We start from the raw sequence: 21779 nt of genomic DNA, 5'->3' as shown, positions 1-21779 counted from the left end.
GAAGTCCAGCAAAACCTGTTTAGAGTCAACTTTCCATCCCTGCTACAGGTTGATGGCTTCAAGGTCACCTTTGGCATCACCGTCCTGTTTGCAGGGTTATAGGTTCTAGAGCTTGAATTTGTCACCTCATCAGAATTGTAGGCCTGATTTTGTTGCTGTTGTTTGTTGTTTTTTTTAAGTGGGGAAGAGGATTATCTTTTAATTTTGAAATAATTTCAAATTTGTAAAAAAATTACAAGAGTAATAGAAAGAAATCCCATACACCCTTCATCCAGATTCCCCAATTTGTTAACAATTGACCACATCTGCTCTATTATTCTGATGGTATATACTTACACATATACACACACGTGTAGATATTTTCTCCCTGAATCATTTGAGAATAAGTTGCAGACGTCATGCCCAGTCACCCCTAAGTACTTTAAAAACAAGTACTTTTATTTTAATAACCACAATACAATGATCAAAGTCAGGAAATTAATGTTGACATAATACTGCTATCTAACATACAGACCTTATTCAAGTTTTGCTAATTGTCCCAACATCCTTTACAAGACAAACACACAGAATGATCTTTCTTTTCCCGGACCAGGTTCCAATCCAGCATCATGTACTACATTTAGTGTAAACATCCTGAAGGAGCTAAAAGAAAAATGTTTCTTGAATACATCATCTGTGTAGACTGATATTTAAAATAAATGGAGCCTGGCTGTAAACTAGATGATATTATAAATTCCTCTATAATGGGTGTTTCTGGAAATCCATCATATAGCTGGGAGACCATAGCTTTCATCTGCTTTCTGCAGGTCCACAGGACCTAATATCAGGGATTCATTAATGGCACAGAGAAAAGGGAAGTGAATGGCCAAGCCTGATAAGGCACCTGTGGGAAGCTCTGTAGCTCTTTTTTCCTGGCACTGAGATAGAAGACATCCAAACTTAATTACGTCACTGCTATCACCACAGGAAGCTTGAGAAGTGGGGGAAAGCTCCTAGCACGTGCGTGGGAAACCTCCAGAACAACTCCATTCTTCTATCCAAGGGATGTGTTGGGTTTCTCTCCCATTGGAACTTCCAATTCATCATCAAATTTGCTTTAAAATCATGTAGGACAGGATTTCCCTGGTGGCGCAGTGGTTGAGAATCCGCCTGTCAATGCAGGGGACATGGGTTCGAGCCCTGGTCTGAGAAGATCACACATGCCACGGAGCAACTAAGCCCATGCGCCACAACTACTGAGCCTGCGCTCTACAGCCCATGAGCCACAACTACTGAAGCCCATGCTCTGCAACAAGAGAAGCCACCGCAGTGAGAAGCCCACGCATGACAACAAAGAGTAGCCCCCGTTCGTTGCAACTACAGAAAGCCCAGGCGCAGCAACGAACACCCATCGCAGCCAAAAATAAATAAATTAATAAAAAAATGATGTAGGACCATGATAAGACAAAAATATGGGCACTCAGCCTAAGAAATGAGGTCAAACTTGAAAGGAGGCAAGCAGGCAAGTGAGCGCTTGAATTTAAAGGCAAATGCAGTCCTTGGTATTCTACTCTTAGAAATCTGACGCTACCATCCACCAGGAGTCACTGCTATCGGCCGGCAATCTCTACCTCTGGAGGCGACGCTATCAGTGAGTATCGAAAACCTGGCCTCCGTGATGCTCTCCTTTCTTGGTTTACCATCAAGAACCCAATAGGAATACCAAGCTTTAAATAACATGTGCAAGACTGTTAAACACGTCTAGAGAAAGAAGATTCAAATATTGTAAGAGGTGTCTGCCATGGAGTGGTACAAATGCAAAGTGGAGGAGACGTTAGAGATCATCTTGTCCAGTGATTTTTTTTATATTTCATTTTTGGCAGAACTTTCCCATACATAATCTTACAAAGAAGTCCAATATATACAGCACATAAAGCAAAAATGCTGTGGCAGAGAGAATCCCAGCGTTCCATGCAGGTCCATTAGTCCTATTAAAGGCTGTGCAAATGTGAGCTGCTTAACTCCAGTAAGAGGCACTGCTCACCTCCTGGTTCCATTTTCAGAGTTATTAATAGAACAGCTTTCCAGCAGATGGCAGTAGTAGGAAGGGAAGGCTTTTAAAAATTTGCACAAAGCCTCCATATGCTGACTGACTATACAGCTGAGCCCCATCCACTCAACACCCTGAAGTCAGTGCTTCCCAAGTTGTTCTGTTATGATGCACAGAAAATGCCACTTGTAAAGCACAGGTAGAGAGAGGAAGTGCAAACGGCCACGGGCCCCACGGGCTACAGAGATCAGTATGCTATGACACACAGCAGGGAAACTCTGCCCTAAGGCACCGCTACCGAGCACAATTTGAGAACTACTCATGTGGTGACTGGTCCAATTCTTGTGTTTCACAGGTGGGGATACTGAGGTTCAGAGAGTGGATGACCCACTCAAGGTCACAAACCTAAAAGTGAATTGAAAATCTGAAAGATGCCACCAGAAAACTACTACGACTAATCGATGAATTTGGTAAGGTTGCAGGATACAAAACTAATGCACAGAAATCTCTGGCATTCCTATACACTAACAACGAAAGATAAGAAAGAGAAATTAAGGAAACAATCCCATTTACCATCGCAACAAAAATAATAAAATATCTAGAAATAAACCTACCTAAGGAGGCAAAAGACCTGTACTTAGAAAACTATAAAACACTGATGAAAGGAATCAAAGATAACATAAACAGATGGAGACATATACCATGCTCCTGGATTAGAAGAATCAATATTGTGAAAATGACTATACTACCCAAAGCAATCTACAGATTCAATGCAAATCCTATCAAATTACCAATGGCATTTTTCACAGAACTAGAATGAGAAATTTTACAATCTGTATGTAAACACAAAAGACCCTGAATAGCCAAAGCAATCTTAAGAAAGAAAAATGGAGCTGGAGGAATCAGGCTCTGACCTCAGACTATACTACAAAGCTACAGTAATCAAGACAATACAGTACTGGCACAAAAACAGAAACATAGATCAATGGAACAGGACAGAAAGCCCAGAGATAAACCCACGCACATATGGTCACCTTATCTTTGACAAAGGAGGCAAGAAAATACAATGGAGAAAAGACAGCCTCTTCAATAAGCGGTGCTGGGAAAAATGGACAGCTACATGTAAAAGAATGAAATTAGAACACTCCTTAACACCATACACAAAAATAAACTCAAAATGGATTAAAGGCCTAAATGTAAAGGCCAGACACTATAAAACTCTTAGAGGAAAACACAGGCAGAACACTCTATGACATAAATCACAGCAAGATCCTTTTTGACCCACCTCCTAGAGAAATGGAAATAAAAATAAAAATAAACAAATGGGAAGTCATGAAACTTAAAACTTTTGCATAGCAAAGGAAACCATAAACAAGATGAAAAGACAACCCTCAGAATGGGAGAAAATATTTGCAAATGAAGAAACTGACAAAGGATTAATCTCCAAAATATACAAGCAGCTCATAAAGCTCAACAACAACAAAAAACAAACAACCCAATCCAAAAATGGCCAGAAGACCTAAACAGACATTTCTCCAAAGAAGATACACAGATGGGCAACAAATACATGAAAAGATGCTCAACATCACTAATTATTGAGAAATGCAAATCAAAACCACAATGAGGTACCACATCACACTGGGCAGAATGGCCATCTCAAAAACTCTAGGAACAATAAATGCTGGAGAGGGTGTGGAGAAAAGGGAACCTTCCTGCACTGTTGGTGGGAATGTAAATTGATACAGCCACTATGGAGAACAGTATGGAGGTTCCTTAAAAAACTAAAATGGGGGCTTCCCTGGTGGTGCAGTGGTTGAGAGTCTGCCTGCCGATGCAGGGGACACGGGTTCGTGCCCCAGTCCGGGAGGATCCCACATGCTGCGGAGCGGCTGGGCCCGTGAGCCATAGCCGCTGAGCCTACGTGTCCGGAGCCTGTGCTCCGCAACGGGAGAGGCCACAACAGTGAGAGGCCCGCGTACTGCAAAAAAAAAACAAAACAAAAACCAAACTAAAATAGAACTACCATATGACCCAGCAATATCACTACTGGGCATATACCCTGAGAAAATCATAATTTAAAAAGAGTCATGTACCACAATGTTCACTGCAGCACTATTTACAAAAGCCAGGACATAGAAGCAACTAAAATGTCCACCAACAGATGAATGGATAAAGAAGATGTAGCACATACATACAATGGAATATTACTCAGCCATAAAAAGGAAAAAATACTGAGTTGTTTGTAGTGAGGTGGATGGACCTAGAATCTGTCATACAGAGTAAAGTAAGTCAGAAAGAGAAAAACAAATACCGTATGCTAACACATATATATGGAATTTAAAAAAGCGGTACTGACGAACCTAGCGGCAGGGCAGGAATAAAGACGCAGACGTAGAGAATGGACTTGAGGGCACAGGGCGGGGAGGGGAAGCTGGGATGAAGTAAGAGAGTAGCACTGACATGTATACACTACCAAATGTGAAATGGATGGCTAGTGGGAAGCTGCTGCATAGCACAAGGAGATCAACTCGATGCTTTGTGATGACCTAGAGGGATGGGATAGGGAGGGCAGGAGGGAGGCTCAAGAGGGAGGAGATATGGGATATATGTATACATATAGCTGATTCATTTTACTGTACAGCAGAAACTAACACAACATTGTAAAGCATTTATATTCCATTAAAGATGTGAAAAAAAAAAAAAAGTGAATTGAACCCAAGTCTCTAGACTCCTTCCCCAGTGTTCATTCCATTGTGTCCACATCAAAAGACTTTAATTCTTTCCCATCTGCTAGATAAAACAGGGTCAGTTATTGGTACATAATTCCACAAAAGAAATGACAGAAAAAAATCAGTTTTCCCAAGGTGAAGGTCAAGAAGACAAAAAAGGGAAAAACACACCACTCTATACCTAGACTCGGGCACCACCATGCCCCTTATGATTTACACAGCTCCAGGTACAGGAAGTTGATCATACTGAACAGACTAGATACCAGCAAGGGGTGTTTAAAAATCAAGCTTTATTACTTATCTTTTGGCACTACGGTCAATAATTCACAGAATGGGTCGCTTTGAGCGACTCAAGATTACCAGAGAATCCTCCACAAGAAACACAACCCCACATACAACATTTACTACAGAGGAATAGATCCAAGAGAATGAGTCTTTCCGTAAAGCAAATCTCAACTCTTATCTGAACAGCCAGACTCTGGATTTTTGTAGTGGCTTTAGTCAGGCAAATCTATCACGATTCATTACTCAGAACATGTAAAAAAATTATAAGACAGTTCTCAATTCTTCCCCAACATCTTTACTAAACCCCCGATTCATTGCTTATGGATGCTCAGCTCATGTACAATGTTGCAAGCTCCATCTCAGCCCATCCTAATTCAAATTGAAAAACAAAGTTTGGTTCACGCATCCCGACTCATCCAGGAACCAAATTCCAAAGTAAGAGGACAAACAGTGCTTCCTGATTCAATATAACATGTGTTAACAGTCCTAATCCCAGACACTAAGCTACCTCCGATGCAGTCTGGGACTGACTTAGCCCATGTCTACACCAGGCATTTCTTCTGAATTTATAATTACTTCACAAGCTGACTAAGGCAAAACAAACATAACCCAGTCCTGCATGTGAGGGTTTAGGCCTCATCTATTAACTGCTACTTTAAAGGTGACCTTGAGTCTTTGCTTCTCCTGGGAATTATTCTGAACAGGGGCAGGATGAGGGGAGGGGCCGGGGTGTGGTGGTGGAGTGAAAGCCACTTCAGCTCAGAGTGAAATGGTGAAGGTATTAACCTACCTTCTGAAAGATACTAGAGACAAGGAAATCAAGGGTGAGATCAAGTGCTAAACTCTTCTCATAATTTTTTTTTCAAATTTTTTGCAAAAATGAGAAAGGCCAATTCTGCTTACTCTGTCATGCAGACCCCTTTAAGGAGTCATCACATCTACTAAAGGACCTCTTAGATCTGTGACCCATGAAAATCTGCTCTCCTAGTCACAAGGTACAAATACACAAAACACATATTGACATGACTTCTCCCAAATACAGCTGTCTTCAGTTGCTTTATTATTGTCCCTTTGCAACAAAATGGTGATGGTGGGCGATGGAATGATATCAGGAACGCCAGAAGGAGGACGTCAGAAAGCCCTTGGGGACAGGAATCTCCTTGCGCTGCAAACATTTCTGGTCAGGGAGAGACAAGGGAAACACAATGATTCTCTGGTAACACTGCTTCCAACACTTAAAGTTTGGAAGAAACTTTGAGGGACAGCAAGTGGAAGTAAGTCCTATGGATGCAGTACATATATATACAATGGAATACTACTCAACCATAAAAAACCCAAAATAATGCCATTTGCAGCAACGTGGATGGACCTAGAGATTGTCATACTGAGTGAAGTAAGTCAGAGAAAGACAAATATCATATAATATCGCTTATATGTGGAATCTAAAAAAAATAGTACAAATGAACTTCTTTACAAAACAGAAATAGAGTCACAGATATAGAAAACAAACTTATGGTTACGGGGTGGGGGGAGGGATAATTTGGGTGATTGGGACTGACATATACACACTACTCTATATAAAACAGATAACTAATAAGAACCTACCATATAGCACAGGAAACTACTCAATACTCTGCAATGACGTATATGGGAAAAGAATCTAAAAGAGAGTGGATATATGTTTATGTATAACTGATTCACTGTGCTATACAGCAGAAACTAACACAACATTGTAAATCAATTGTACTCCAATAAAAATTGAAAAAAAAAAAGGCTGTCTATAAGACTTCTCCTTCTGCATGAATTGCAGTGGAGGACAAATGCCAGGGTATTGTTAACGTCTGTCCCACTCTCATCTCCCACAGCCTGGCCTCCCCTTTCACTACTGCAATTTCCCCAACTGGACTACTGGAGACTGGAAGTCAGTTGGCTGTCTTGGCAGACGTACCAAAATGTAAAGTTTTTTGGCACTTGGAAAAAGGAGAGGAGTCTGGTTCAAACTGTAGTCTGTTCTTGTGGAGAACACATACTTGTTCCCTAGACCTGAGACTGAGAAAAGAACCTTGGCCAACATGCAAAAAGTGTATCAGTGAGATAAGATTCATTACATATATTTTATTCATCTCTTAGGAGAGCTTTTCCCCACGGGCAGTATGGACAATGACGCGTAGGAAGACGACGAAATGGCAGCCCTTAAGGTGAAGAGGGGTGGATGGACAAAAAAGTAGGGTTCGGAAAAATCAAGAGGAAGAGACCGCAGTCAGAGTCTGGATATGCAAGGCACATCAGACACAGGTGCACTGGAGGCCGACAACAGTCTGGGATGTGCTGGTCTAAGGGCATCTTACCTCCAAGAACTGCTTGAGGCGTATGAAGGAACCCATCTGTCCTGGGCTGGTGATGGCTTCAATCCTACAGAGAGAGAAAGAAGACAGGTGAGTCACACCTATGACTCACACTTATCTTTTGGAGGAGTTAAGAGACCTGCTGATCTGGAGGAAGGGGCAGATCAAACGACTCACAGACATGTCTACTAGACTGGATGCTGTCGCTCTACTAAATGGTCTCAACATTTTTTTCTTTTCTTTTTTCTTTTTTCATGCCCCCTGCAGTGGAAGCATGGAGTCTTAACCACTGGACCGCCAGGGAAGTCCCTCAACATTTTTTTCAAATAAGTGGGTAAAGGAAAAGAGAGTACTGTTCCTTTCCAAGGTCTTTGTGATCAGGTGGGATGGGTGCTGCCAATGCCTTTCCCCACTGAAAGGCCAGTGAGTTGAGAGGAATGAGAAGGGTCCTTGAAGGTTAACGCCACAACAGAGTCAAGCAAACTGGCTGACCAATCAGTTTCACCAACTGCTTTACTGAGGGAGTTTGCCTCCTTGGTTTCATTCATGACTGCATGTAATCACCATCCCAGATTATCTGGGGGAGTTTAGAAAAGAAGAGAGTTTAAAAAATGTCAGGTATCTGAATCCAAGATCTTCCTACTTTGTTTTTTTTTATTTAGTCAACGATATTTAAGAGAGACTTCAGAAGCGTGTATTCAAATAACAAAGAGGAGATGGATGGGAGCAGATGTTACACTTAACACAGGTGCATGTAACAGCAGCCACGGTGTCTGGCGTCACAGGTTCTCGCCTACCAGATGCCCCGGCGTCTCCTCGGCGCGTCTAGTACCTGGGGAAGTAGTCCTCTTTGATGAGAAGCATCGTCTTCCAGAACTGGAGCTGGTACTGCGTCATGAGGGCGTTCCCACACACCTGGGGGGGGGGGGTGGGCACTGTCAGCGCAGAGAGCGAAGATTCACACCACGTGAGAGACCCATAAAGGACAATCAGACCTCTGCCTTTTGTTCCTATCAAGAATTCCAACCACAATGCCACTTAGCCAGCTAAGCAAGGGAATTAAAATCCAGCTTTCTTCTGAAGCATTTCTCATATATGGTAATACCTCCATTTAACCAGACTGCCAGGTAGCCAGGTGTTTCAGAAAACGTGAATCAAACTTAACCTACTATTGATTCTATGGAACACGATAGAAAGCCCAGAGATAAATCCACGTACCTATGGTCAGCTAATCTATGACAAAGGAGGCAAGGATATGCAATGGAGAAAAGACAGTCTCTTCAATAAGTGGTGCTGGGAAAAATGGACAGCTACATGTAAAAGAATGAAATTAGAACACTCCCTAACACCATACACAAAAATAAACTCAAAATGGATTCGAGACCTAAATGTAAGACCAGATACTATAAAAACTCTTAAAGGAAAACATAGGAAGAATACTCTTTGACATAAATCAGAGCAAGATCTTTTTTGATCCACCTCCTAGAGTAACAGAAAAAAAAACAAAAATAAACAAATGGGACCCAGTGAAACTTAAAAGCTTTTGCAAAGCAAAGAAAACTACAAACAAGATGAAAAGACAACCCTCAGAATGGGAGAAAATATTTGCAAACGAATCAATGGACAAAGGATTAATCTCCAAAATATATAAACAGCTCATGCAGCTCAATATTAAAGAAACAAACAACCCAATCCAAAAATGGGCAGAAGACCTAAATAGACATTTCTCCAAAGAAGACATGCAGATGGCCAAGAAGCACATGAAAAGCTGCTCAACATCACTCATTATTAGAGAAATGCAAACCAAAACTACAATGAGGTATCACCTCAAACCAGTTAGAATGGGCATCATCAGAAAATCTACAAACAACAAATGCTGGAGAGGGTGTGGAGAAAAAGGAACCCTCTTGCACTGCTGGTGGGAATGTAAATTGATACAGCTACTATGGAGAACAGTATGAAGGTTCCTTAAAAAACTAAAAACAGAATTACCATATGACCCAGCAATCCCACTACTGGGCATATACCCAGAGAAAACCATAATTCAAAAAGACACATGTGGGCTTCCCTGGTGGTGCAGTGGTTGAGAGTCCACCTGCCGATGCAGCGGACACAGATTCGTGCTCCGGTCCGGGAAGATCCCACATGCTGCGGAGCAGCTAGGCCCGTGAGCCATGGCCGCTGAGCCTGCGCGTCCAGAGCCTGTGCTCCACAATGGGAGAGGCCACAACAGTGAGAGGCCCGCGTACGGAACAAAAAGACACATGCAACCCAATGTTCATTGCAGCACTATTTACAATAGCCAGGTCATGGAAGCAACCTAAATGCCCATTGACAGATGAATGGATAAAGAAGATGTGGTACATATATACAATGGAATATTACTCAGCCATAAAAAGGAACGAAATTGGGTCATTTGTAGAGACGTGGATGGATCCAGAGACTGTCATACAGAGTGAAGTAAGGTAGAAAGAGAAAAACAGATATTGTATATTAACGCATATGTGTGGAATCTAGAAAAACGGTACAGGCGAACCTGTCTGCAGGGCAGAAACGGAGACACAGATGCAGAGAACAAACATATGGACACCAAAGGGGGGCAAGTGGCTGGGGGTGGTGGTGGTGGGATGAATTGGGAGATTGGGATCGACATATAAACACTAATATGTATAAAAGGGATAACTAATAACAACCTGCTGTATAAAAAATAAATAAAATTCAAAAGAAACCAACCAAACAAAAAAAAACCTTAACTTACTATTGATCCTAAAGGTATGACATACTTCCCGTATTGTGACTTCAGGAGCTTTAAGGTGACTAGAAACTGTTGGCGTTATAGGCCAAATGGTCCCAGATTTGTTATGGCATGTGCCCCAAGCCTTTATTCTCTAAGAACTGTTTCCTTTCCACAGAAACCCTACCCTTTCCCTGTAGTGGGGTCCCTAATGGGCAGAGAGGACTATACGGAGCCTTCTAGATGAGACTGGTACCTGTGACCCAAGCCGGTTAATCATATTTTCTCTCCTGGGAATTAGCAATCACAATGGTGGGACATTAGTCCCATTACACTGGGTGACCACACTGAGGCTGAGGGATATAGCCCAGGATGGCATCTTCTCCACTATGCACAGAAAACTTCAGAAAGTTGCCTTATAGAGCAAGAAGGAGGCAACCTGCAGGAAGAGCAGACATGGAAGACCATGTGGTCCCAGGGGGAGGCTGCCTTGGTACCTGGTGACATTCCAGTTCCTGGTTCCAGGCCCTGATGAGATTCAACTGCACATCCTACCCTTGATTCTGGAGTGAGTCACTTCTACATCCCTAAAACAAATTCCTTTTCACTTGTATCGGAATGTACAGTTTTCTGTTCTTTAGAACGAGAAGACAACCACACAGCGAAGGAAAGTACACTGGGAAGAAAAATCAAAAGCTAGCTTTGTCTTGGGGATCAGGAAAAAATTTATGACACTGGACCCTAACGCTGTTCACCATTAGTCTCTATTTCTTTTTTATTTTAGCTCCTAAAATCCTTGTAATTTCCTAAGTGATAAAGGTAAAAAGAGCATCTTTTGTTGTATATATATTTATGTATTTTTAAAATTTTTTGGCTATGCGGCATGTGGGATCTTAGTTCCTTGACCAGGGACTGAACCTGCACCTTCGCAGTGAAAGCGCGGAGTCCTAACCACTGGACCGCCAGGAAATTCCCATTAGTCTCTATCTCTATATTCCTTTCCCAGTCATGTCACACTGTGTCCCAAGGCTGCTTCAACCACTGGCTCTCTCTCGTGTGATAGCTGTATTACATACCTCCAAGAAATCAAAGAGGAGGGTGGCTGTCACATCTGACAGGGGCTCCATGTTTAAGATCTGTGCCAACCAGCGCCAGCCATGATTTAAGCCATGAGGGTGAATCTGGGAGGAGAGAGGCTTGGTTACTGTTTAATCTCATTTTATGCAGAGATCTAAATTTCCACCATTATCAACCAGCCATTACCAACAGGACATGAACCCCCAGATCAGCTAACCTAAGCAACCTGCCACAGGGCAGAAACAACACAAGCCGAACAAACTCTGTTTTTAAATACTGCATACACTGGCATCCACACATTCTTCACAGCATCCCTGCAACACAGGGCTGTCAGCTTCAGTTTCAGGGATTCCACAGTTACTCTCATAGACATTTTATTTATTATTCTTGGTATCTTTAGCACAGAACGTGGGACATAGCAGGTACACAATAAAAACTTCTTGGATTCAATCAACCTATATTCCTTTCTCTTCAGGTTTCCAAGTCCATCAACTTCTCCAACACTCTAATCTCCATTCCTTGAAAAAAGAACTGGGCTGGCAGGTCAAAGCCCTGGCCCCGAGCCGTGGCTCTGTCATTGACAAGTGTGTATCACTACAGCTTGTTAAGCCTCCGTCTGTCCATCTGTGAAGGTATGTGACCTAGATGGCCTCTAAGGCACCAATTAGTCTCTGAACAAATGACTCTGATGAGCCAAAAGTTTCCTAATAATCAACATCAATTTCTCTGAAGAGTGCCTATGAAGCAGCAATAGTCTTTAACTTATCACGTGACTGGACTGCCTCTCTGAAAGGTCAGTATTTCCTGCAGGTAAGATACACTAACGTGAACTCTGGTCCAACCTCTCATTATCGATACTAAGCCGCTTCTACTACCTCTTGTCGGTTTCCATACGGCCACCGGAGCTGGATGATGGCAGCGTAGAGACGGATCATCCCAGACATGCGTTTTAGAAAGCTGTCTTGCTGTTCTACTATGGAATCCGTCACTTTGTAGCCAAGCATCCTATGTGGGAAGAAAATATTCAATGTGACAAGGCCAAAGTGAGGGTGACCAATTACTTTTTATGGCTAAAAGTAACAATATATTATTACTATATTTAGCATTATTATTAATACATTTTTACATGCTACTCACATCTATTATCAAATCTGTGCAACATATAAACCCTGAGAGGTAAATTCCCAGGAGGTAATGGATATCATTACCCCCATTTACAAATCATGAAAATAATGTTTAAAGAGATTAAATGATTTCCCCATTTTTGCAAATCTATTAAAAGACAAAGCAGGGATAAAATTCTAAGACCCCTGGATTCTAAATCCAGTATTCTAAAGCCATCCAGTTTGCATGAAAGACACTGTATTCTCTGACAGAATGTTCAAGGTACATAAGAGATCTTCTGAGGAGAGGAAACAAATCCCAGTTCTATTTCTATTTCATTCATCACTCTAGGGATAGTGAGTAAGGAGAAAAACAACTTCACCTCTGATAATCTTCCAAAGCCATTCCCTCTTTGAAAGCGGGATAGAAAGGAACAGAGTAAGGACACTTCCTGTGCAGATGAGCAAGGATGAGGTCCCCCACTCTGGGGTGGAGCTCCCAGATCCCGGATGCCACGACTGCGATGGGGAATGCTGCTTCATGATGGGAGGCCACTTCCTCCTCCCCTTGTTTCTGGGAGCACAGACAGGGGGTGATTTTAAGTTAATACTCGAGGAAGGTTTAAAGGTTGTGCACCAGCCTCTTCTTCCCATACCTTTGGCAACAAGGTTCCTCACCACAAATTTCTCTGCCAGTTTGTACTGGACAAAGTCCAGGCCCTGTGGGTTAAGTGTGACAGACACAGAGCGCCCACCAGACTGAACGGGTTTTCCAGAGAGTAAGCTGTGGATCTTGTCAAAGATCTCCTTCAGCTTTGAGCCTGGGTATGAAAGACAAAGTTAGTGAAAAGATACAACTGCAGTCAATCTATTTTTTTCATCACTGCAGTAACAAATCCTCTATACAAACCCAGCTGTGCAGCCCTACAGAAGGTCAAAGCCTAAAGCCAAAATACAGATGTGGAAAAATGTATGACAATCAAATCCATGGTGTGGGGGACGAGAAAGTACACAAAGCGTGGTACTATTTCGAAGGAATTCCTTATTTGCGGAGTCAACTAATTCTGAAACTGACACAGCTGAGAGATGAACAGTAGTATAGAAACAGGTGTTAAATTGTTACAGATGCCACGGGTGTGGCTGATGTCCCTAGAGAAGTCATCTGCAACTCTAGGGAAAACCTTCTAAAGGATCTTCCCCAACTCACAGTGATTCCCCCCTTCTCTTGGACCTGCCTTCCTCCATCCTCAGCAACACAGAAGCTACGTTTGTAGCTGCGTGCCCCATCTTCCACACTGGCTAGTTAGATTAGGACTAGTCACGCTGAGCTGATCAGCCACCTGACAGAGTCGACTCCTTGAAGTGGCCACTCCTGTGACATGTACACATGTAAGCAGTGGGGCTGCCCCTGCTATGTGGACCAAAGAACAGCAGTCTACAAAATTAGAATGGAGGTGGACAGAGGGAAGCCAAGAGGAGAGAGAAAAGGGTCCTAAAATTTCTGGCTCCTGAGATCCAGCTCCATTCCTGCCATAGGTTCTGTGAAACTGCTATCTATCTCTATCTATCTATCTATCTATCTGTCTATCTATCTACCTATTTAGGCTGCGCCGGGTCTTAGTTGCTGCACAGGGGATCTTCCTTTCGGCACCCAGGATCTTTTCTTTAGTTACAGCGTGCGGACTTCTTAGTTTCAGCATGCAGACTCTTAGTTGTGGCATGCATGCGGGATCTAGTTCCCCAACCAGGGATCGAACCCAGTCCCCCAGCATTGGGAGCACAGTGTCTTACCCACTGGACCACCAGAGAAGTCCCAAAACTGCTTTATCTTTAGAACAAACCCCCTTACCCCACCCACTTTTTCTTTCCTTTCTTTTTACTTTTCTTTCTTTTTTTTTTTTTTGCTTAAGCAGATCTGAATTAGTTTCCATTATTTAAAATCAATGTTTGAACAAATACAGTATCTCCAGTTTAGAAATACCCTGCCAAATTCCTAATCACTTTAAGAAATATTTAAAAATCTCAGAAATATCCTCCCCAAACCACTGATTCAGTTCCATTAAAAAAGGAGAGAGGGCTTCCCTGGTGGTGCAGTGGTTGAGAGTCCGCCTGCCGATGCAGGGGACACGGGTTCGTGCCCCAGTCTGGGAAGATCCCACGTGCCGCAGAGCGGCTGGGCCCGTGAGCCATGGCTGCTGAGCCTGCGTGTCCAAAGCCTGTGCTCCGCAACGGGAAAGGCCACAACAGTGAGAGGCCCGCGTACCGCAAAAAAAAAAAAAAAAAAAAAAAATGTGGGGGGAGAGAGGGGCAGCACATTTCTTAGGAAGTAAGAGAAGCAGGAAGAAACCAAGAATTAAATAATGAGATATCACAGAAATCTCAAGGCTAATAATCCCAGAAAAACAGAAACAGAGACTGTAACCTTACTGAGATATTAAAATATGTACATTTCCACACAAATTTACTCAGCTCACCTTCCTGCTAAGTCATACCCTACTATTCCTTGACTGACGGTTTCAAAGGGCTCCACTGGCCAAATCCCAGCCAGCCCCTCTTCCCGTGGCTCTCCAGTTAGAAATATCAGGTCCCAACCCTATGCCTGATATGGCCTCCCACATCCCATATGCCACAATGGCACCATATCCTTCTTTAAATTCTGCTCCTTATCTAACTACTCATGGACACCCACCTTTCAAGAGGCAGCAATTAGGTCACCTCTCTCTCAGTCATTCAACATTTACTGGGCACTAACTCTAGAAAATGTTTGTGACTGACTGGGCTGTAAGCTCTTAAAGTGCTTACAATAATGATGGAGACAAAGGGACATAGTTATGGAATAGGCAGGAAAATGAGGAATGGCAAAACTAGAATCTAATCAGATATAGAGAATGAACTAGAGAAAGCAGTCAGGGGAATGACTCGCAGGTTTCAACTAAGGTGACCGAGTAGATAAGGTGCTATTGATTACTTAGAGCAAACAGGAGAAAAGGCAGGCAAGAGGAAGATGATGAGTTGACATCGGAACATTCTAAACCTGACAAAGCTGAGGGGCATCTAGGCAGAGCTGCCCCTCAGGTAGCTGGAGCGAGGGAACCTGAAGCTCAAAGGAAAGGAATGACCCAGAGACCGATCTGAGTGTCATGTGTGCAGAGGTCAAGTCTGACACCATGGGGGGGTCTTTAGAATGAGAAGAACTTCGGGGTAGAAGCACATCCCTGAGGACACACTTACCACTGATGTGGGGGCAGGAGACTGAGGAACCCACAAAGGAGAAAGAGAGGGAGGAGGAGAAGCTGGAAATTAAAGCTGCTGCAGAAGCCAGAGGAGTAGAGGTGATGGAGGGAATAATCAACGGTACCAAAAGGCAACATGGGGACTTCCCTGGTAGTGCAGTGGTTGAGAATCCGCCCTGCCAATGCAGGGGACATGGGTTCGAGCCCTGGTCTGGGAAGATCCCACATGCTGTGGAGCAACTAAGCCCGTGCACCACAAATACTCAGCCCATGAGCCACAACTACTGAAGCCCGTGTGCCTAGAGCCCATGCTCCACAACAAGAGAAGCCACCACAATGAGAAGTCCATGCACCGCAACCAAGAATAGCTTGCTGCAACTAGAGAAAGCCTGCACACAGCAACGAAGACCCAATGCAGCCAAAAATAAATTAATTAACCAAAAGGCAACAAGAAAATTAGAAAATACTGAGAAGACACAGAATCAAAAGAAACAGATTTTAGAATGTGAGTGACAGGCATGTTTAAAGGGAAGGGAGCCTGTAAAAGGGAGTAATTTTGCAGAAAACAGCAGCGATCTCTCTTGAAGGACATGGGAGGGGATGAGAATAAGCCTCCCGAGCCTCATTCAAGGCTCAGGCAGAAGGGTAAGTGTGGGCCGGAAGGGTAGCACATCTTTTGAAGCAGGAGACGAAGAGGTAAATACAGCTGTGTATTGGTGGAAGGGGGTGCATCTGAGGATCTCACACCTGGCATCTCAAATTTTCCTGATGAAAGAGGAGGCAGGGCTGCCTGCGGTCAACTGAGGGGTAAAGAGGATAAGCCTGAGGAGAGCAGCAAAAGTGTGGAACGGCTGTTCAGTCAACCTCGCCCCTGTTGCCTTGGCTATCAAAGGAAATGGCACTTTCAATTCTAGAAAGTGATACGTGTTTACTTATTTGACCTTGCCCTGTTCCAGTAGGAATTCCAGACAGCCACGTGATATGGAAGTTCTGTCATGTAGCCTCACAAGGGCAGGAACTGCAACTGCTTATGCTTTCTGGGCAACAAGTTACTCAAGAGAACTGGGACCCAGGCTAAGTCAGAGCAGCTTGCCGTGCTCCCCAGCCACTGGGCAGCACAGTCTGTACTGTGGAGGCTTCCACATCTGAGCTCTGTGAAAATGAACCTCTGTTTCTAAAGAAGAGGAAAAAGGGGTCTTTCCCCTGTCTGGTTCTTCCTCTCTAAATCTCAGTCTCTGGAGAGAAAAGGAAAGCGTTCTCAAGTGTTAACAAGCAGGCTTCAAGTCTGGAAAAGCTAATGTTGCAGGACAAAAAGCAAAGAATACAAGTCACATCCTAGGTTCTCTTAGGGGTGCTTTCTGCAATAACTTCTAACTTTAGGTAAGAGCCTTCCTAAACACTTTTTTTTCTTTTTGGCTGCCTTGGGTCTTCATTGCTGCGCATGGGCTTTCTTTAGTTGCAGCGAGTGGGGGTTACTCTTCATTGCAGTGCACGGGCTTCTCATTGCGGTGGCTTCTCTTGTGGAGCATGGGCTCTAGGCATGTGGGCTTCAGTAGTTGCAGCACGCGGGCTCAGCAGTTGTGGTGCACAGGCTTTGTTACTCTGCAGCATGTGGGATCTTCCTGGACCAGGGATTGAATCCGTGTCCCCTGCATTGGCAGGCGGATTCTTTTTTTTTTTTTTAATTAATTAGTTTGTTTTTATTTTTGGCTGTGTTGGGTCTTCGTTGCTGCACGTAGGCTTTCTCCAGTTGAGGCAAGCAGGGGCTATTTTTCGTTGCAGTGCAAGGGCTTCTCATTGCAGTGGCTTCTCTTGTTGCGGAGCATGGGCTCTAGGCACGCAGGCTTCAGTAGTTGTGGCATGTGCACTCAGTAGTTGTGGCTTGCGGGCTCTTGAGCGCAGGCTCAGTAGTTGTGGCGCACGGGCTTAGCTGCTCCGCGGCATGTAGGATCTTCCCCGGCCAGGGCTCAAACCCATGTCCCCTGCATTGGCAGACAGATTCTTAACCACTGCGCCACCAGGGAAGTCCCCAATAATTTACTATTAATATATAGCTTATTTTTTTTAATGTGTCAACAAACACACAATGATTACCTTCTACATGTCGAGAGAAAACAAAGGAGAGTAAGCTATATGCATATAGCTTATATACCTAATCCAATGGTCAACATTTGTTGAAACACATTCTATTTATAAGAACCTTACAGATAAGTGGATTTGGAATCTCAAAAAATACTTGTACAGTGAAGTGAAGGGCCGTGTTCTTAATTCCTCTGACCAACCTGCAATGGTGGAGATTTGGCTCACTGGAATGGTGGCAGCCTTCTGGAGGTCCATTTTGATCTTTTTGGCCTGTCAGAACAGAGCAGTGAGAAGGGACACAGTGTTCTGAAGAGCTAAGTAGACGCCCCCTTAGGGTTAGGGAATGTGACGCGCTAGCTACATTCCTCTGGGACACAAGGCTGTGGGTGGCACCATGCGGCCCAGAGAATTCCCAACTCCCACCCCTCCTACCTGACTGTCTTTGCTGTTGCTCAGTCCCTCAAAGGCCAACACACACTGACTGGAGGCCTCCTGCAGCTGCTGGTACCACTGCATTGTACTATCTTGCACCTTCACCTGGAGGTCTGAGGGATGAAAGAAAGGCTTTCATAATAGGAGAATTTCTTAAACATTTAATATGAGCCAGGTACTGTTCTAATCACCTTATATATGTACTAACTGCTTTCACTGTCATAATAATCCTATGAGGTAGATTCTATTATTATCTTCATGTTACAGAAAAGGAAACAGTCATGGAAAGGTTAGGTAACTTGCCAAAGTCACGTTGCCAGGAAGTACAAAAACTAGATTCCCACTGATCTGGCTGCAAAGGCAGCATTCTGAACCACTATGCTATATCGATGCTCTTATGTATTCAATAAACCTATATTCTATACATACTTATTTAAAATACTCAATAGCAGCAATATTTGGAATAATACATCTACTAGAATTATACAGAATTTCAAGTCCTCACGGCAAATGTTGGAATCTGACGTCAGGTTCACATCAACGAAAACTAAATTTAATTCACTGAAAGTAGTGAATTTTACATTATTTAAAAGTTCTGGTAAATTGTCCTGTAGCTTAAATATAATATTCAAAACACGTTCTTGTTTCTTTTCCCATTCTGAAACTTTTCCACATCAAGTCGAAGGACCATTTCCACACCAAGACCTACCTTTGTTCAGTTTCCCTCCTGGGCCCTGTCTGGAAGCTGGGGGCTCTTTGCGGACCTCTGGCCCCTGCTGCACCTGTGACTCTTGCCGCTTTACCTGGGCCTCCTCTTCATCCTGCCTCCTCCTGTCCTCACAGGCCCTGGCGATTTCCTGCTGCAAGTTCACAAGGAGGTCCCGCATTTCCTGCAGCGCTCTCTCAGCCACAGCTTGCTCCTCTGCTGTGGGAAAGCCATTCTGTCACAGCAACAGAGGCAGAGCTTAGTGGTTATTTCCTAGGTACCTGAGGTGCTGAATCATACCTCACGCAAGTCCACAAATTTCTAAACTGGAATTGTGCCAGTGGAGTACCCACATTCAACACATTGATACCTACTGCTTTCCTGTTCTCTTAAAGGTAATACCGATTTACCATCACATCCACAGGATCGACGGAGAGATTTTTCAATGCTCTCACCAACACTGGCTGGAATAACTTTTTTTTTTTTTTTAAAGATGGTAGCCAATTCTTATTTCATTTTATTTCATTTAATTATTTAGTTTTTGGCTGCGCTGGGTCTTCGTTGCTGCACGCGGGCTTTCTCTAGTTGTGGTGAGCGGGGGCTACTATTCCTTGCGTTGCGCGGGCTTCTCATTGCAGTGGCTTCTCTTGTTGTGGAGCACGGGCTCTAGGCGCGCAGGCTTCAGCAGTTGTGGCACATGGGCTCAGTAGTTGTGGCTCCCGGGCTCTAGAGCGCACGCTCAGCGGTTGTGGCGCGTGGGCTTAGTTGCTCCACGGCATGTGGGATCTTCCTGGACTAGGGCTCGAACCTGTGTCCCCTACATTGGCAGGCAGATTCTTAACCACTGTGCCACCAGGGAAGCCCAGAATAATTTTTTAAAAGCTCGTGGCAATAGTCTAGATAAAAACTGAACCAGCTTTACATTATTCTTAGAATGACACCTCTTTGGTTATAGTGCATTATTCCTGACTCACTGACAAATTTGAGTTCTTTATCTTTTATTAAGAACATCTGCTCATAAATGAGCTCACATACAAGTCCAACGAACACGCACATTTCTTTTAGTGTGCTATTTTGTCAGAATTTCACTCAGGATTTTAAAATGAATTGAGAAGCTCTGCACCATTTTCTATGTTCTGTCCTATCAACGTTTCATAGTTTTGCCTGTTAAATCAGCAAGGCCTCTACTGTGTTGTATATTTGAAAGGTGCTAAGAGAGTAAATCTTAAAAGTTCTCATCACAAGAAAAACAAAATGTTTCCTAATTTCTATGGTGACAGAAGATAACTGGACTTATTGTGATCGTTTTGCAGTGCTTATAAATACTGAATCACAGTTGTACACCTGAAACTAACATAATGTTATTTGTCAATTATACCTCAAGAAAAAAAGCAACAGTGGAAACAATAAAATGTTATGATATTTGCAATATACTTAAAACACCAAGATCTCTTATTTTTTATTAAAAAATTTTTTTTGCTGAAGTATAACTGACATACAATATTATATTAATTTCAGGTGTATATGCATCATGAATTAAGTCCTCTTTTTTTCACTTTTTAAAATTTTTATTTTATATTAGAGTATACTGAATTACAATGTTGCGTTAGTATCAGTTGTACAGCAAAGTGATTCGGTTATATACATATATCCATTCTTTTTCAGATTCTTTTCCCATATAGGTTACTACAGAATATTGAGTAGAGTTCCCTGTGTTATACAGTAGGTCCTTGTTGGTTATCTATTTTATATATAGTAGTGTGTATATGTTAATCCCAAATTCCTAATTTAGCCCTCCCCCCCACCTTCCCCCTTTGCTAACCATAAGTTTGTTTTTGAAGTCTGTGAGTCTGTTTCTGCTTTGTAAATAACTTCATTTGTATCATTTTTTTAGATTTCACATATTAGTGATATATTTGCCTTTGTCTGAGAAGTCCTCTTATTTTACTTTTATTTTTCATTTATTTTTTTAAAAATTAAATTTTATTGGAGTATAGCTGATTTACAATGTTGAATTCTTATTTTATTTTATTTTTTTAATTTATTTTGGCTGAGTTGGGTCTTTGGTGCTGAGTGAGGACTTTCTCTAGTTGCAGTGAGCAGGCGCTACTCTTTGTTGCGGTGCGCAGGTTTCTCATTGCAGTGGCTTCTCTTGTTGCAGAGTATGGGCTCTAGGTGCGTGGGCTTCAGTAGTTGTGGCACATGGGCTCAGTAGTTGTGCCTCGCAGGCTCTAGAGCGCAGGCTCAGTAGTTGTGGCACTGGCCACCAGCTTAGTTGCTCCACAGAATGTGGGATCTTCCCGGACCAGGGCTCGAACCTGTGTCCCCTGCGTTAGCAGGCAGATTCTTAACCACTGCGCCACCAGGGAAGTCCCTGAATTCTTATATTAAACCAACTTGTTCCAGATAGTAAAACAACAGCAACAAAAAAATTCTACAGGATATTCATGATAAGTTTTGTCTTTTAGGTATTAAAATGTATTATAAAGCTATATCAATTAAATTATAATGATCCTGATATAAGAATAAAAACACATCATCAAGGAAACAGAAAAAAATACTGAATAGATACATGTATATGTATAACTGAATCACTTTGCTGTACACCTGAAGCTAACACAGCATTGTTAATCAGCTCTACCCCAATATAAAATAAAAAGTAAAAAAAAAAAAATACTGAAAAAGAGCTCCTAGGATACTATTTAGTGTGATAAGAGATATTTACAAATCAGGAGGGAAAGTGGTAGTAAAATGTGTGAACATTTTACAGCATAAAGGTCTTTATCTCCCACCAACCATCAAATAAATTCCAGGTGGATTAAGTGAGGGGAAAAAACCCAAAGCATTCTTACATCAAAAATGTCATGAGGGGGCTTCCCTGGTGGCACAGTGGTTGAGAGTCCGCCTGCCGATGCAGGGGACATGGGTTTGTGCCCCGGTCCGGGAAGATCCCATATGCTGCGGAGCGGCTAGGCCCGTGAGCCATGGCTGCTGAGCCTGCGCGTCCAGAGCCTGTGCTCTGCA

The 21779-nt window shown here is 42.9% G+C and overlaps 1 protein-coding gene across 1 annotated transcript in view; it reads right to left on the bottom strand.

The window, feature by feature from the left end:
- Positions 1–5873: 5873 nt before the first annotated feature.
- GLE1 (GLE1 RNA export mediator) overlaps positions 5874–21779 on the bottom strand; it is a 42719-nt gene continuing 26813 nt past the window's right edge. Inside the window, exons 7-16 of the mRNA XM_007471783.1 lie at positions 18759–18990; positions 18050–18162; positions 17818–17887; positions 12981–13123; positions 12686–12876; positions 12075–12204; positions 11199–11303; positions 8221–8303; positions 7392–7455; positions 5874–6220 (exon numbers count right to left, since the gene is read on the bottom strand). Of these exons, the coding sequence (XP_007471845.1) occupies positions 6152–6220; positions 7392–7455; positions 8221–8303; positions 11199–11303; positions 12075–12204; positions 12686–12876; positions 12981–13123; positions 17818–17887; positions 18050–18162; positions 18759–18990 (1200 nt within the window). The 3' untranslated portion in view covers positions 5874–6151. The remainder of the gene's footprint in view (positions 6221–7391; positions 7456–8220; positions 8304–11198; positions 11304–12074; positions 12205–12685; positions 12877–12980; positions 13124–17817; positions 17888–18049; positions 18163–18758; positions 18991–21779) is intronic.

The sequence above is a fragment of the Lipotes vexillifer genome, unplaced genomic scaffold (assembly GCF_000442215.2).
Source record: "Lipotes vexillifer unplaced genomic scaffold, Lipotes_vexillifer_v1.1 scaffold98, whole genome shotgun sequence".
NCBI classification, from domain to species: domain Eukaryota; kingdom Metazoa; phylum Chordata; class Mammalia; order Artiodactyla; family Lipotidae; genus Lipotes; species Lipotes vexillifer.
This window is presented reverse-complemented; position numbering and strand designations above follow the sequence as displayed.